Below are 15,561 nucleotides of genomic sequence, written 5' to 3'. Positions count from 1 at the left end.
AATTGCTAAATTCAAAATACTTGGCAAAACCTTTTGTGTTCCTTAACCTGATGCTATGCTTACACACGTGCAACTGCTTTCCAATCTTCAGGCTGAGAAGCCCTTTTAGCTGATAAATATCACCCAAAAGCAAAGTCCTTGATAACAAAAAATAATTAAATAGCAGAAGCTGGTTAGAGATCAGCATTCATTTTTCAAATTAAATGTAAAAGCCTTCTCCAGTTGAGGGATTGGCAAGTTTTTACAAATAACACCAGCGAGCCTTTTAGAAAGAAACACAGCCCCATTAGAATGGAGTCATTAGGCAATACATTTATTTTGAAGCCAATTAACCTTTTGTCAGAAAAATGTCGGTGCTATAATGCTTTCAGCGGCCGAGGTCAGTCTCTAACAGAGCTCGTTTGACAGCCACTGCGCCGGCTGACACGTGCTGCAGACGGAGAGGAGAGGGCCTCTGTCAGAGCCCGCCTGCTTTTGTATTCCACTCTGCATTTCCAGGGAGCAGACAATCTTGACCTATCCATTTAGGTAATTAAAGCTTCCATTTGGAAGTGTCCTGCAGGAAGGTGAAATGTGGGGGGAGATAAATGGCTGTTGCTCTCCGCATCCAGCCACCAGTTCCATCATTTGATGGACTGCCTGAAACGGGTTGGAATGCCAGGTTTTCATAAAAATAGAGATGGATCGGTCAGCACACAATTCTCTAAGGCAAAGCAACTCTGTCATTTTCTTTTCCTGCAGGCTGTAATTTAATTGTTAGTCAAGGTGGGCAGCTGACACAGGGGCTTCCTCTAAGAGCTTACCCACCATCTTCCACTCACCGAGAAATCACTCCAGCTTATTTACTTATCAGTCGAGTGTGTTTGGCACTGGGAGATAGCACTTCCACAGCGAGCACAGCTGGTTCTCGCAGCTGTGCAAGGACTTACCTTCCACGCTATTTTGTTTCCTTTCGAATCGTGTTCAAGGGCAATTGGGAAGTCTCCTCGTTCATAAAATTTTCGAAACGCTGTGGGTTTGGTGGGTCTTTCTTTGAATGCTCCTGCACTTGGAGGGCCTCTCACCTTCAAAGGAAAAAATAAAAAAATAAAAGTAGGAATCAGGTTTTAAAACACATGGGAAAATGCACGATGAAAAGACTTTGGCTTTTATAAGTTTCATTTTGTACAAAACGTTCTGGAAGACAAATCAAATTATCTTAATAATGGGCAACAAAAATCTCACAAACATTTGGAGAAAAAAAATGTATAACACTGTTAAGGATTTATTTTATTTCAAGCTATTTTACAAAGTATTCCTAGAAAATGTCACTTTTAAAATATTACTTTGTAAGGAAGAAAAGCCTGAACTTTTGTTTAAGGAAAACATATTAATAAAAGCAACTAAGTTCAGAGTGTTAAAACTTTTAAGATTCCTAATAACTGCAAGTTTTAATCCAAGTCTGATATACTTTGTGGAATATTCTAGAAATAAATTTAAAATATCACCTTCAAATCTTTCTATATAAATAAAATAAAAATAATATGTTCTCAAGGTATGAATATAACCACAAAACCATAAAAGTGTGATAAAAATTTTGTTGTTGTTTAATTGCTAAGTTGTGTGCAATTCTTTGAGACCCCATGGGTGGTAGTATGCTAGGCTCCTCTGAAAATTAAGTAATGATAAATGAGAGCGTTGAAAAAGAAAAATGGTGGTCTACATCTGATAACATGAGTTTCAAAAAAATGAACATTAGAGGAGATTCTATGAGAATCTTTCAACCTGTCAAACTGTGATTTTTATCAATGAAGAAATATCTCATATTAAGCTATTCACATTGAGTACAACTTTAAATCTGCTACAACTTTAAATCTGCTACAAATATCTTGTAGCATTATTTACATATGAACTAATTTATTACGTTACAAAATTCAAAGTGATTAGTGAAATGTTTAGGAAATTATACTCCATTGTGTTGTTCAATACATATAGTCTAAACATTATTTTTTTATGCCTCTTTATTTTAAAAAAGGTAAATTATTATTCATTTATTAGGTTAATAAAATAATTATTTTGTCAATTCTTAATATAAACAAGATAGCAAATAATTTACCTACTATCTTAATATTTTAAATTATTTGACATCATGTTAATTTTTAATATGTGTGAAAATTTTTAATTTTAACAAACTATATATAAAAATATATCTAATATAACACACAGATAAAGACAAACACGTTTTATCTGAAGCTCACATAAAGACTAGTTTTAGAAACTGAGTGGAATATTAAGAAATATTAAGATGATTAAATGCTGAAGTGGAATTGAGGAGTGTGGTAACACGGAGGCCTTTATTAGAGTTTAAAATGAACTTCAGTTCATAGCACACTGTCCCCAGCATACGACTGCATCGGTTACTGAGAAGACACTGGGCAGTAGAGAAGTAAGATTTCCTTTTGCTCATTAAAGATTTGAAATTTGGTCTGGTATTAGAATTATTAGCCGCTATTTTCAGCCAAGTTCATTCAACTGTTAAATGAGCATGTGCCTACGGCAACCGCTTTGTTCAGAGCTCTGAGCTGGATGCCGTACAGAAGGGGACGTCGTCAACAATAATGGTATGATGTCCTTCCCAGACTTTGGGGATTCAAGGAACAATAAATTTTGAATCACATTTTTGGGAACTGATATAGAATTGGCAGATTTTTATTTTGCCAAGAAGTTACATTTACAAAAAAAAATTACTATCTACCATCATGTCACCATTCTAACATACCCTCCAAAGGTGGTAGAACCTACTCTAAGGAAAGAAAACGTAGCCAGCATGCATATGTATTTATAGAAAGTTATAGTGCTCCCCTGGTGGCTCAGATGGTAAAGAATCTGCCTGCAATGTGGGAGACCTAGATTTGATTCCCTGAAGAAGGGAACGGCTACCCACTCCAGTACTCTGGCCTGGAGAATTCCATGGACTGTACAGGCCATGGGGTCGCAGAGAGTCAGACACGACTGAGCGACTTTCACTTTCACTGTACTTCTTAGCACAATAGTGTATACGTGTGTGCGTGTGTAGGTGTGTGTTTATTATACAGCACTGATTACTGGTCATTTCTGTGGTTTTGAAAAATAAGCTTTTTAATGGGTAAAGAAAACAACTTTGTGTGTGTGTGTGTGTGTGTGTGTGTGTATAATGGATATTGTTTTTGCTGTTTAGTTGCTAAGTCATGTCTGACTCTTTCGTGACTCCGTGGATTGTAGTTCGCCAGGCTCCTCTGTCATTGGGATTTCCCAGGCAAGAATACCAGAGTGGGTTGCCATTTCCTTCTCCAGGGGACCTTCCCAACCCAGGTATCAAACCCACATCTCCTGCATAAGCAGGCAGATTCTTTATCACTGACCCACCAGGGAAGACCTATATTGGATATAATTCAACCATAAAAAGAAGTAAGTCCTGCCATTTGGAACAACCTGAATATTCGTTAAGGTCTAAGTGAAATAAGTCAGACTGAAAGACAAATACTATGTGATAATACCTTCTGGAGGAATCTAAAAGAAACTCATGGAAACAGAGTAGAATGATGCCTGCCAGGGCCTGGGGGTGTGTGGCATATGTTGCTTGTCTTTTTTTATTCGCTTTACAACCTTCCTGATTCTTGGTGTGACAACTGATTTCTTTATTGAAACCTGGACATTGGCGCGTTGTGAAACTCCAGATCTTAAACCTTCTGTTTCAGCTGGTTTATGCTGGTATCTCTCTAGCAGAAAGAGCTGGGGGGTAGAAGTACTGGTGTCCCAGCTGGCCTTGGGTAGGGTGGGTGGAGAGAGTGCCTCATCTCTCTGGGTGAGGGTGGGAGTTCAGCACCTCGGCTTACACCACCACCGTCCTGGCAGAGAAGGGGAGCAGTGCCCACCATCACTCCCCACCCTGACATCACAGATGGAGCGGTCTCACCACCAGCGCCTGTCCCTCTGACACCACCCCAGTAGGAACGGGGAAGAGCCTCTTAATACAGCTGGCTGGGGTGGACACACAAGACGGTTCCAGTGGTCATGTATAGACATGAGAGCTAGACCATAAAGAAAGCTGAGCACCAAAGAACTGATACTTTTGAACTGTGGTGCTGGAGAAGACTCTTGAGAGTTCTTGGACGGCAAGGAGATCCAACCAGTCCATCCTAAAGGAGGTCAGTCCTGAGTCTTCATTGGAAGGACTGATGTTGAAGCTGAAACTCCAATAATTTGGCCACCTGATGTGAAGAACTGACTCATTGGAAAAGACCCTGATGCTGGGAAAGATTGAAGGCAGGAGGAGAAGGGGACAACAGAGGATGAGATGGTTGGATGCCATCACCAATTCACTGGACATGAGTTTGAGCAAGGAAGTTGGTGATGGACAGGGAGGCCTGGTGTGCTGCAGTCCATGGGATCTCAAAGAGTCGCTGTGAGTGCTAGGGAATCTTTTTTCAATTCCGTAGAGACCCACTACAATCCCTCAACTAAAAAAATCAGCTACAACCATGATTTAGATTTTCAGTTTTTTTTAGATGCCAATTTATCATTTCTGCTGTTGAGAGCATGCCTCTCGTTTGTTTATCTGGCCGAAAATTTGTTTGAGATTAGGCATCTTTCTCCTTTTTCTTTGTATTTATCTTAAAATCAATTTCTCTTCCTTTTTATCTCTTATTCTAAATATATTTTATTTCTTTCTGGTTCAGAACTCAAAGTTCTAAATGTCCAAACTTTTCAAATAATGAACATATTGCTAAGATGCCCAGAAGGCTTTTTATAAACTCTAATAGACAACTTATACTTCCTCTTTCTGCCCATAAATATTCATGGGCTCTCTACGAAATGAGTCCATACATACAATTCCATGGAAATCTTTACTTAGTTTTACAAAAATTGTCCATGCTAACATGCAATGACTCAGCAGTGACAGGATGTTATTATGTTATCTTCTGTTTTCATATTTCTGCCATTTACTTATTTAAAAACACTAGATTCTCTGAAGTCTGCTATAGGTCCATTCCAAATTAATCCTTGGAGTCTCAAGAGTTACAATTTGTAAAACCGATTAGAATATTCCCACCTAAACTTGTTAATGCAAAGGGACATTACCTAATTTTATGCAAATGCTCTGTCATTATATCCTTAGATAATATTTTTTCTGTTCCAAATTTATACCCACTTAAAGCTTACAGAAAGATATACTATTTTTAATATTCCATGCATAATTCATTCCAACTAATTTTAAAAATCTGTACATAAAAAAAAGTGAAATATAATTAATCTCTGAAAAGGTAATAAAGTTATTATTACTGGATATCACACAGTTGGATACAACTTGACTAAATAAAACAAAGCAAAAAATATTGTTAAGGATCCTTATATGTCTCATACTTATACAAAAAAACTCTAAGTTTTATTTAATGTCTTAAGAATTTAATCTCGATTTATATAAATAATATAGAGCAAATAGGGAACCATAAATCAAACTAGATTTGTGGGAAAATGCAATTAGGATTTGCCCGAATGGTGAGGGCCATCCGTAAACCAATTAGGAAGAATGGATGTTGCAGCTGAATTCTTTTAATAAAATCTAATGCACTTGGGAACCGAGATACTGAATGCACTCAGAAGCGACTACAGATGACAGCACACTTTATATGCCGACATCTATTGAATGTCTGTAATGGGTTAGGACTTAAATCACAGGCTCTGTCATAAGGTCACAAAACTAATAATAATTAGTAGGAAGGGACTTAAGTTTCTCTAAAATTCCTCATCATACACTTTGAAAGTTTCTTTTCAGTAGATCTGTTTTTTAGCATAAAACAGTGTCAGAATTTATTTTTTTGGGCTCCAAAATCACTGCAGATGGTGACTGCAGCCATGAAATTAAAAGACGCTTACTCCTTGGAAGGAAAGTTATGACCAACCTAGATAGCATATTCAAAAGCAGAGACATTACTTTGCCAACAAAGGTCAGTCTAGTCAAGGCTATGGTTTTTCCTGTGGTCATGTATGGATGTGAGAGTTGGACTGTGAAGAAAGCTGAGCGCCGAAGGATTGATGCTTTTGAACTGTGGTGTTGGAGAAGACTCTTGAGAGTCCCTTGGACTGCAAGGAGATCCAACCAGTCCATTCTAAAGGAGATCAGCCCTGGGTGTTCTTTGGAAGGACTGATACTAAAGCTGAAACTCCAGTACTTTGGCCACCTCATTAGAAGAGTTGATTCATTGGAAAAGACTCTGATGCTGGGAGGGATTGGGGGCAGGAGGAGAAGGGGACAACAGAGGATGAGATGGCTGGATGGCATCACTGACTTGATGGACGTGAGTTTGAGTGAACTCCGGGAGTTAGTGATGGACAGGGAGGCCTGGTGTGCTGCAATACATGGGGTCGAAAAGAGTTGGACACGACTGAGACTGAACTGAACTGAACTGAAAAAGCTAAAAAGAAAAAAAGAAGACTTTTACTTCAAGTGCAGAAGCTACATTGCGTCTCTCTAATGGTCCATTTGGCCAACTCACTAACATTTAAACAATAAAATGCAAAGACACTGATTTCCTAATTTAATTAGGAAATATTTCCACATGAAATTTTTTTAAAAATTAATTAATTTATATCAATTGGAGGCTAATTACAATATTGTAGTGGTTTTTGCCATACATTGACATGAATCAGCCACCAACATGAAATTTGGATTCATAAGATCACTGTGATTAAGCATCTGGTGGGCCAGAATTAGTTTCCGAGCTACTCAGGCAACAGGATGTTGGCCCCAGGACTGGTGAACTCGTTGCCATCAGTCTAGATTTCTGAGTAAAGAGTAATGTAATTCCGTGTCTGTCCTATTTGCCAGTCATAATTGTTTCAATATATCAGAAAAATGCAATGCCTCAGGTCTCCAAATAACCAGAAAAATACTTGTAAAAGACCGTGTGCAAACTAAGTCACCTGGGTCATGTCCAACTCTTTGCGACCCTATGGACCATTAGCCCTTCTGGCTCCTCTGTCCATGGGATTCTCCAGGCAAGAATACTGGAGTGGGTTGCCATACCCTCCTCCAGGGGATCTTCCTGACTCAGAGATCAAACCAGCATCTCTTATATCTCCTGTATTGGCAGGCAGGTTCTTTACCACTAGCACCACCTGAGAAGCCCTGCAAAAGATTAACAGTTAACAAATCTGATTGTAATGGTAGGTAGGGCACCACAGCATTAACAAAAGTGAGCTCTTTTACAAGGCTCATTGGTAAAGAAAAAAAAAGTTTTACCTGGTAAAGTTTTTATAAGAAGTTTTAACAATATAACAAAACACTGTAATAGTAATGTTTTTGTTAGTAAGAGCCAAGAAGGATAACAACTGCCTTGTATTGTAAAATATACATATTTCAATAAATATTCAATATATATGGACACACTGTGGAGTCCTTTAAAGCCAGGCCCTATGGCAACAGTGCTTCCCTGATAGCTCAGTTGGTAAAGAATCTGCCTGCAATGCAGGACACCCCAGTCTGATTCCTGGGTTGGGAAGATGCCCTGCAGAAGTGATAGGCTACCCACTCCAGTATTCCTGGACTTCCCTCATGGCTCAGCTGGTAAAGATTCCGCCTGTAATACAAGAGACCTGGGTTTGATCCCTGGGTTGGGAAGATCCCCTGGAGAAGGGAAAGGCTACCCATTCCAGTATTCTGACCTGGAGAATTCCATGGACTGTACAGTCCATGGGGTTGCAAAAAGTTGGACATGACTAACTGAGCAATTTTCACTTTCACTTCCATGGCAACAGTGAGTTTTAAAGAAAACTTCCAGGTGATTTGTGTGTTTAGTTGCTCAGTCGTGTCCAACTCTTTGTGACTCCATGGACTGTAGCCTGCCAGGCTCCTCTGCCCATGGGATTTTCCTGGGAACAATACTGGAGTAGGTTGCTGTTTTCTCCTCCAGGGGATCTTCCCCTCCCAGGGACCAAACCTGCATTGCCTGCATCTCCTGCATTGGCAGGTGTATTCTTTACCACTGTTAGTCACTGTACCAGAAGGCTGGGTTTGGGAAAAACTTAAAGGGGAATTACCTAGGGCACATCACTAATTGAATGAAGAGGTCTGGAAGCAGAGAGGAGACAGGCTTCTGACTATGAAGACACAAATAATTAATTTAAGTTACATAAATAATAAACTGCCAAATGGAGGGAAATCTTATTAAATCACTTACTATCCTATCACCTGTTAATATGTTTATGCTTCCTCTCTGGACTTTTTCCAAAAAAATATATGCAAATACCATTTTTTTCATTCTTATGTCCTTTCTATTTAGTGTACTTTTTCCCTTAGTATAATATGTTTTGAAGTTGTTATTGATATCAAAATGTCATTTTTTTGTGGCTAAGCAACATTCTAACTATCTGCAATTATACTTGGAGTTTATATTATTTCTATTTATTTTGCCTTTTGTAATTACATTATTATAAATTTTTCAAGTGTATCACTTAATCCACATTTTATATTACTTCCTTCAGACAGAATCTTCAGTATGAGATAAGATCAGAATTTGTATTTATGATTCTTGATAAAATTATTTGCTAGTTAAACAGGAGAACAGGTCTTCTGTTTTAGTCTCTTTGGGATGCTATAACAAAATGCCATAGACTGGGTGACTTAAACAAGAGAAGTTTTATTTTCTCAGTTCTGGAGGCTGGACATCTGAGATCAGGGTGCCAGAAAGGTCAGGTTCAGAGAGCGAGCGAGCTCTGGGCTCTTTTCCTCTTACAAGCGTGTAATCCCATTATAGACACCTAAAACTCTCACAAGGCCATCACCTAAACCTAGTTTTTGTTGTTAGTTGCTCAGTTGTGTCTGACTGTGATCCCACGGACTATATAGCTTGCCAGGCTCCGCTGTCCATGGAATTCTCCAGGTAAGAAATCTGGAGTGGGTAGCCATTTCTATCTCCAGTGGATCTTCCTGACCCAGGGATCAAACCCTAGTCTCCTGGTTGCAGGCAGATTCTTTACCATCTGAGTCACCAGGAAAGCCCCAGTTCAGTTCAGTTTAGTAGCTCAGTCGTGTCCAACTCTTTTCGACCCCATGAATCGCAGCACGCCAGGCCTCCCTGTCTATCACCAACTCCTGGAGTTCACTCAGACTCATGTCCATCGAGTCAGTGATGCCATCCAGCCATCTCATCCTCTGTTGTCCCCTTCTCCTCCTGCCCCCAATCCCTCCCAGCATCAGGGTCTTCTCCAATGAGTCAACTCTTCGCATGAGGTGGCCAAAGTACTGGAGTTTCAGCTTTAGCATCATTCCTTCCAAAGAAATCCCAGGGCTGATCTCCTTCAAAATGGACTGGTTGGATCTCCTTGCAGTCCAAGGGACTCTCAAGAGTCTTCTCCAACACCACAGTTCAAAAGCATCAATCCTTTGGCGCTCAGCTTTCTTCACAGTACAACTCTCACATCCATACATGACCACTGGAAAAACCATAGCCTTGACTAGACGGACCTTTGTTGGCAAAGTAATGTCTCTGCTTTTGAATATGCTATCTAGGTTGGTCATAACTTTCCTTCCAAGGAGTAAGCATCTTTTAATTTCGTCGCTGCAGTCACCATCTGCAGTGATTTTGGAGCCCAAAAAAATAAAGTCTGACCTGTTTCCACTGTTTCCCCATCTATTTCCCATGAAGTGATGGGACCAGATGCCATGATCTTCGTTTTCTGAATGTTGAGCTTTAAGCCAACTTTTTCACTCTCCTCTTTCACTTTCATCTAGAGGCTCTTTAGTTCCTCTTCACTTTCTGCCATAAGGGTGGTATCATCTGCATATCTGAGGTTATTGATACTTCTCCTGGCAATCTTGATTCCAGCTTGTGTTTCTTCCAGCCCAGCATTTCTCATAATGTACTCTGCATATAAGTTAAATAAGCAGGATGACAATATACAGCCTTGACGGACTCCTTTTCCTATTTGGAACCAGTCTGTTGTTCTATGTCCAGTTCTAACTGTTGCTTCCTGACCTGCATACAGATTTCTCAAGAGGCAGGTCAGGTGGTCTGCTATTCCCATCTCTTTCAGAATTTTCCACAGTTTGTTCTGATCCACACAGTCAAAGGCTTTGGCATAGTCAATAAAGCAGAAATAGATGTTTTTCTGGAACTGTCTTGCTTTTTCGATGACCCAGCAGATGTTGGCAATTTGATCTCTGGTTCCTCTGCCTTTTCTAAAACCAGCTTGAACATCTGGAAGTTTACGGTTCACGTATTGCTGAAGCCTGGCTTGGAGAATTTTGAGCATTACTTTACTAGCGTGTAAGATGAGTGCAACTGTGCGGTAGTTTGAGCATTCTTTGGCATTGCCTTTCTTTGGGATTGGAATGAAAACTGACCTTTTCCAGTCCTGTGGCCACTGCTGAGTTTTCCAAATTTGCTGGCATACTGAGTGCAGCACTTTCACAGCATCATCCTTTAGGATTTGAAATAGCTCAACTGGAATGCCATCACCTCCACTAGCTTTGTTCGTAGTGATGCTTTCTAAGGCCCACTTGACTTCACATTCCAGGATGTCTGGCTCTAGGTGAGTGATCATACCATCGTGATTATCTTGGTCGTGAAGGTCTTTTTTGTACAGTTCTTCTGTGTATTCTTGCCACCTCTTCTTAATATCTTCTGCTTCTGTTAGGTCCATATCATTTCTGTCCTCTATCGAGCCCATCTTTGCATGAAATGTTCCCTTGGTATCTCTAATTTTCTTGAAGAGATCTCTAGTCTTTCCCATTCTGTTGTTTTCCTCTATTTCTTTGCATTAGGTTTTAACTAAACCTAATTTCCTCTCAATGGCCCCATCTACAAACACTATTACACAGGGGGTTGGGGGTGCAACATAAAAATTTGGGGGACACAAACATTCAGTCCATATCATCAGTTTGGATTATGATGTTTAACAAGTGAGGATGAACGTTTTCACACTGTGGTACAAATGCTACATGAATATGTTTGTGAAGGTATGTTCATGTATTTTCTATATCAAAATCAATTTGTGTGAGCTTTTTATATGAAAAGATATGAACCATATTTGCATTTACAATAAACATCTCCTTATCATTTTATTTTCCATTTTTACTTATTTAGCATTTAAAAGCTTAAATTTTTTACAGGAAAGCTCTTTCTCTTTACTTGCTCTCTTACCTCCAGCTTTGCCTTGTTTAGATCACTTCTTTGTCTGCTGCACAATGAATATTTTAATTGACTAATTAAATCATATCTCTCATCTACTTAAAATCCATAAATGATTTCCCATTGACATGCTACACAAAGACCTTTGCAAGCGGACTGTTGCTCTCCCCAGCATTCCTCTACAGTGCCTGGGCAAAAATTATAGTAAACACCGGCAGTCCTCAGACATGCCCAGATCTTGTGGGTCTCCATCATCCTGCTTCTGATCAACCTGTATTCTCTCTCCACCCTTTACTTATTTTTATCCTCCTTTTTCTCCCGAAACTACTAACCACCTTCATGACTAAGCACCAGCCTCATCTCTCCTAAGAAACCTTTCTGAATAAACCGTATTTGACCCTGTGGTGGGATTAGGTTCTTCTTCAAGTTATGGTTGAAATGCCGGGGGTACAAACCAGATCCAGTCATTTAACCAATGGAACAATCTGTATGGCGATTATTAGAGAGATCTAGGCTGTCAACAAAGTTGGTCTATAATCAAGTGTTTGAGTTAAGTCGATGGAAACTGGCAAACATTTCCAAAGGAAAGTGTGTGTGTGTGGGCAAATGTGTGTGTGCACGCGTGTGCATGCACATGCGTGTTAAGTTGCTTCAGTATAGTGAGGAAAAGGCCGGGGACCCAAAATGCTACTTGGAGATTTTAGATTCTATAGGAGAATAGAAAAAACAGTCAAAAGGGTGGCAAGTAATTGGGGAAAGTGAGTAAATCATAGAAATCAGCAAATGAGAGGGACACATTTTGCTTTGTTTCAATGATACAGGGAGGTGAATTAAGAAGAAGATGGAAAGACCTCTGAAAATTAAAGAGCTGTAGTGACCTGGGAGGGTGAAAGCCAGAATATGTGTACTCCATTGAGAAAGCATAAGGAATATGAAGTAAAACCAGGTATACGTTTGGGAGTTTTGCTGCACTGTTGGCTGTCAAAATATGAGCTGCTAGCAAGGTGCCACTGTTAAAGCAGGTGAAGTTAGTGGTAATTGGGAATGAGGAAAGAAAGGAATATCAGTAGACTATAATACTGGAATTCATAAACTATCTAATCACTTATGGAACCAGAATGGATTTTAAACTAGAAGATATATGTATAACTAATACACTTATCTAATATAGCCAGAGGAACCTACAAAGTAACATATAGATTTTTCAGTGTTAGAAACACAAATCTGAATTCAAGAACTTATGGTCATATAAACTAAAATATTAATTAGAAACAGAGTTTAAAAAGTGGCTCTAAAATAGATATTAACTATATCATCCATTCACTGAAAAATGAATTGGATACATAGTGTTTGCCAGTCACTAGGATTGGTATCATTGGGGACAAAAAGATATGTCAAACATATTACCCTCAAGACATATATCATTTAGGAAACGCGCTGAGAATATCCCCTAGAATCTTATATAGAAGTAAGAATGTAATAACTGTCACAGAAAGATATATAGAATTCTGAACACTCATAAGATAAAACATTTGGGTTTTAAGGCATTGTTCCTTTTCATTAGAAAATGCTATTTAGCCTTTCAGGGTACCCATACTTTTCAGAGGAACTACATAGATACATATTGTAGTTTCCCATAAAGCTGAATTTTGTACAATTTTAATTAGAAATAACTACAGAATTATGGTTGCTGTACCACAGATTTGTCTATTCATAACCATGTAGTTAATAATTCTTAAATCAGAATTAATTTGCTTGGATTTTCTGTTTATTTTTGCATATAAGTAATTATCAATTATTATCACAATTTTATAACCAAAAATTCAACATTGATTGAACCAGTATATATTCTTTTCTATGTAACACCTCTTACATTAAAATTCACATATTCTATTTTGAAATTCATTTCCATAAATGGGAAAATTTTACTTAAAATACGCCTTGTTGGTTTCTTAAAATCAAAGAACTTAGTCTAAAGTGTTTGCAGAGACTATTTTATATATAATTAGCATAAATAAAAACTAATATTAGCATTGCAAATATTAGAATAAGTTGCATTTAAATTAGCACTGTCATATGAGGATTACAAAAAAACCCAAATAACTTATAATACATTTTTTCAGATAGGTCGCGTAAGAAAGATTAAGTGTCAGTGAAAAGAAAAAGAAGGAGTAAAACAACAAGTACTTCAATTAAGAAATTTTGAAGACTTTGGTACTAGACTTTTTAGCTTGGCCACAAATTATATCTTGCCTTGTCCCCAAAAGGATTATGAAGACACTGAGGTAGAGAAGGAGCATAAACTTGCAGAGGGTGGGCTGCGTCACAGCCAAGGCAAGCGATCGCACTCTCCGGAGCCTCAGCTTCCTCATGTGTCAGGTTAAAATATTACATGGGCTGATCTCTAGGATCCTCCCCACACCTCTATAAACAAAGATGCGTATTTATTAATTCAACAGATATTGAGGATAATATTACTGAAGAACTTACCTACTCGGAAAGCCATGAGGAATCTCAAACCACACATGGATTCCTTGTTTTACTTTTGACAGACTGAAATTCAGAAGGGCTATGGAAACACATCCAAGTTTACCTTTCAAGGCTTATTTTTCTCAGCTCTATCATCTTAACAACAAGCTCGGTTTCATGGATTCTAGCTTTTTCATTCTAGGATCCAATAACTTGATTTTTAAAATGCTTTTGCAATAACTGTGTAGCAAAAGGAAGTCCCAAAGATTGCTGAGCATGTTATGGTTATGTTGTTTTAATTTTATAACTGAACTACAACACAATTGGAACTAAGAGCTTATTTCAAAATATTGTCTCTGTTGTGTAAAATAGTTCTGAAAAGAGTGGTTGGACTACGTGATTTCCTGTAAATTGCTTTGTTTAAAGTAAAAGTCACTGGTGGCTCTTTAAATTCCTTGTTGTGTGTGGGGAAAAAAAAAGATTGATAGGCTTTCCTAACAAAATGAGATGCAATAATCAGATGATGAGAAAGAAATCTTGACAGTTGAAGGCTAAAAAACTTTACTCAAAAGTTGCTCTCTCTTTTTTAATTTTTTTTTTATACTAAGCAGGCCCGACCCTGCTTAGCTTCTGAGATCAGACGAGATCGGGCGCCTTCAGGCTGATATGGCCGGAGCCAAAAGTTGCTCTCTTAACGCAGCTACGTATAGGAAAAAGCCAAATATCTAAGTACCCAAGTGTGACTCTTATTATCAAATTGTCTCCAGAGAGTCATCAGAGATTTCAATTTAGACTGTGCTATTTAGTATCTGTCTCGTAGAACCAATAAAATGACTGAATGACTGCGAAAGCCTGGCTAATACACCGTCACACCTAACACTAAGGCCAAATAAATGAGTGAGCTAAATGTGAAAGGAGAATATAAATGGGGAAGAGGTTGAAATACATTCTATTCCTCTTACCTTTAACGTTGAAAGAATCGTAAATACTTTATATCTAAACATGAACCTTCAGTATCTTGCAACAGAGTTATTTCTTACTGAATAATTAGAGTAAAAATGTTATTTTTGTATAGTGAAGAGGCTATAACTATTTGCATCTTACATATCATGAATATTTTTAATAGAAAATTTGAAAATCCTTGTGTCTAACGATGCAAGCTGATATTCTCCAGAAAGAACTATATATTTAATAGAAAACATTTTTAGAACTGTCTACAATAAAATTAAATTTACATTGGTTAAAAACAAACAACCCAATCAAAAAGTGGGGAAAAGACCTAAACAGACATTTCTCCAAAGAAGACATACAGATGCCTAACAAACACATGAAAAGATGCTCAACATCCCTCCTTATTAGAGAAATGCAAATCAAAACCACAATGAGATATCACCTCACACCAGTCAGACTGGCCATCATCAAAAAGTCTACAAACAATAAATGCTGGAGAGGGTGTGGAGAAAAGGGAATACTCTTGCATTGTTGGTGGGAATGTAAATTGATACAGCCACTGTGGAAGACAGTATAGAGATTCCTTAAAAGACTAGGAATAAAACCACCATATGACCTAGCAATCCCACTCCTAGGCATATACCCTGAAGAAACCAAATTGAAAAAGACCCATGTATCCCACTGTTCACTGCAGTACAATTTACAATAGCTAGAACATGGAAGCAACCTAGATGCCCATTGACAGATGAATGGATACAGAAGTAATAGTACATATACACAATGGAATATTACTCAGCCATAAAAAGGAATGCATTTGACTCAGTTCTAATGAGGTGGATGAACCTAGAGCCTATTATACAGAGTGAAGTAAATCAGAAGGAGAAAGATAAATATCGTATTCTAACACATATATATGGAATCTAGAAAAATGGTACTGAATAATTTATTTACAGGGCAGCAATGGAGAAACAGACATAGAGAATAGACTTAT

General features: G+C 38.2%; 1 protein-coding gene across 1 annotated transcript in view; it reads right to left on the bottom strand.

Moving 5' to 3' along the window:
• The window catches only part of PACRG (parkin coregulated), a 540,505-nt gene that overhangs the window by 470,274 nt on the left and 54,670 nt on the right, over window positions 1–15,561 (bottom strand). The window contains exon 2 of the mRNA XM_055536161.1: window positions 930–1,064. Within this exon, the coding sequence (XP_055392136.1) occupies window positions 930–1,064 (135 nt within the window). The remainder of the gene's footprint in view (window positions 1–929; window positions 1,065–15,561) is intronic.

The sequence above is a fragment of the Bubalus kerabau genome, chromosome 9 (genome assembly GCF_029407905.1).
Source record: "Bubalus kerabau isolate K-KA32 ecotype Philippines breed swamp buffalo chromosome 9, PCC_UOA_SB_1v2, whole genome shotgun sequence".
Classification (NCBI taxonomy): domain Eukaryota; kingdom Metazoa; phylum Chordata; class Mammalia; order Artiodactyla; family Bovidae; genus Bubalus; species Bubalus kerabau.
The sequence above is the reverse complement of the archived record's forward strand: the minus strand, read 5'-3'. Positions and strand labels throughout refer to the sequence as shown.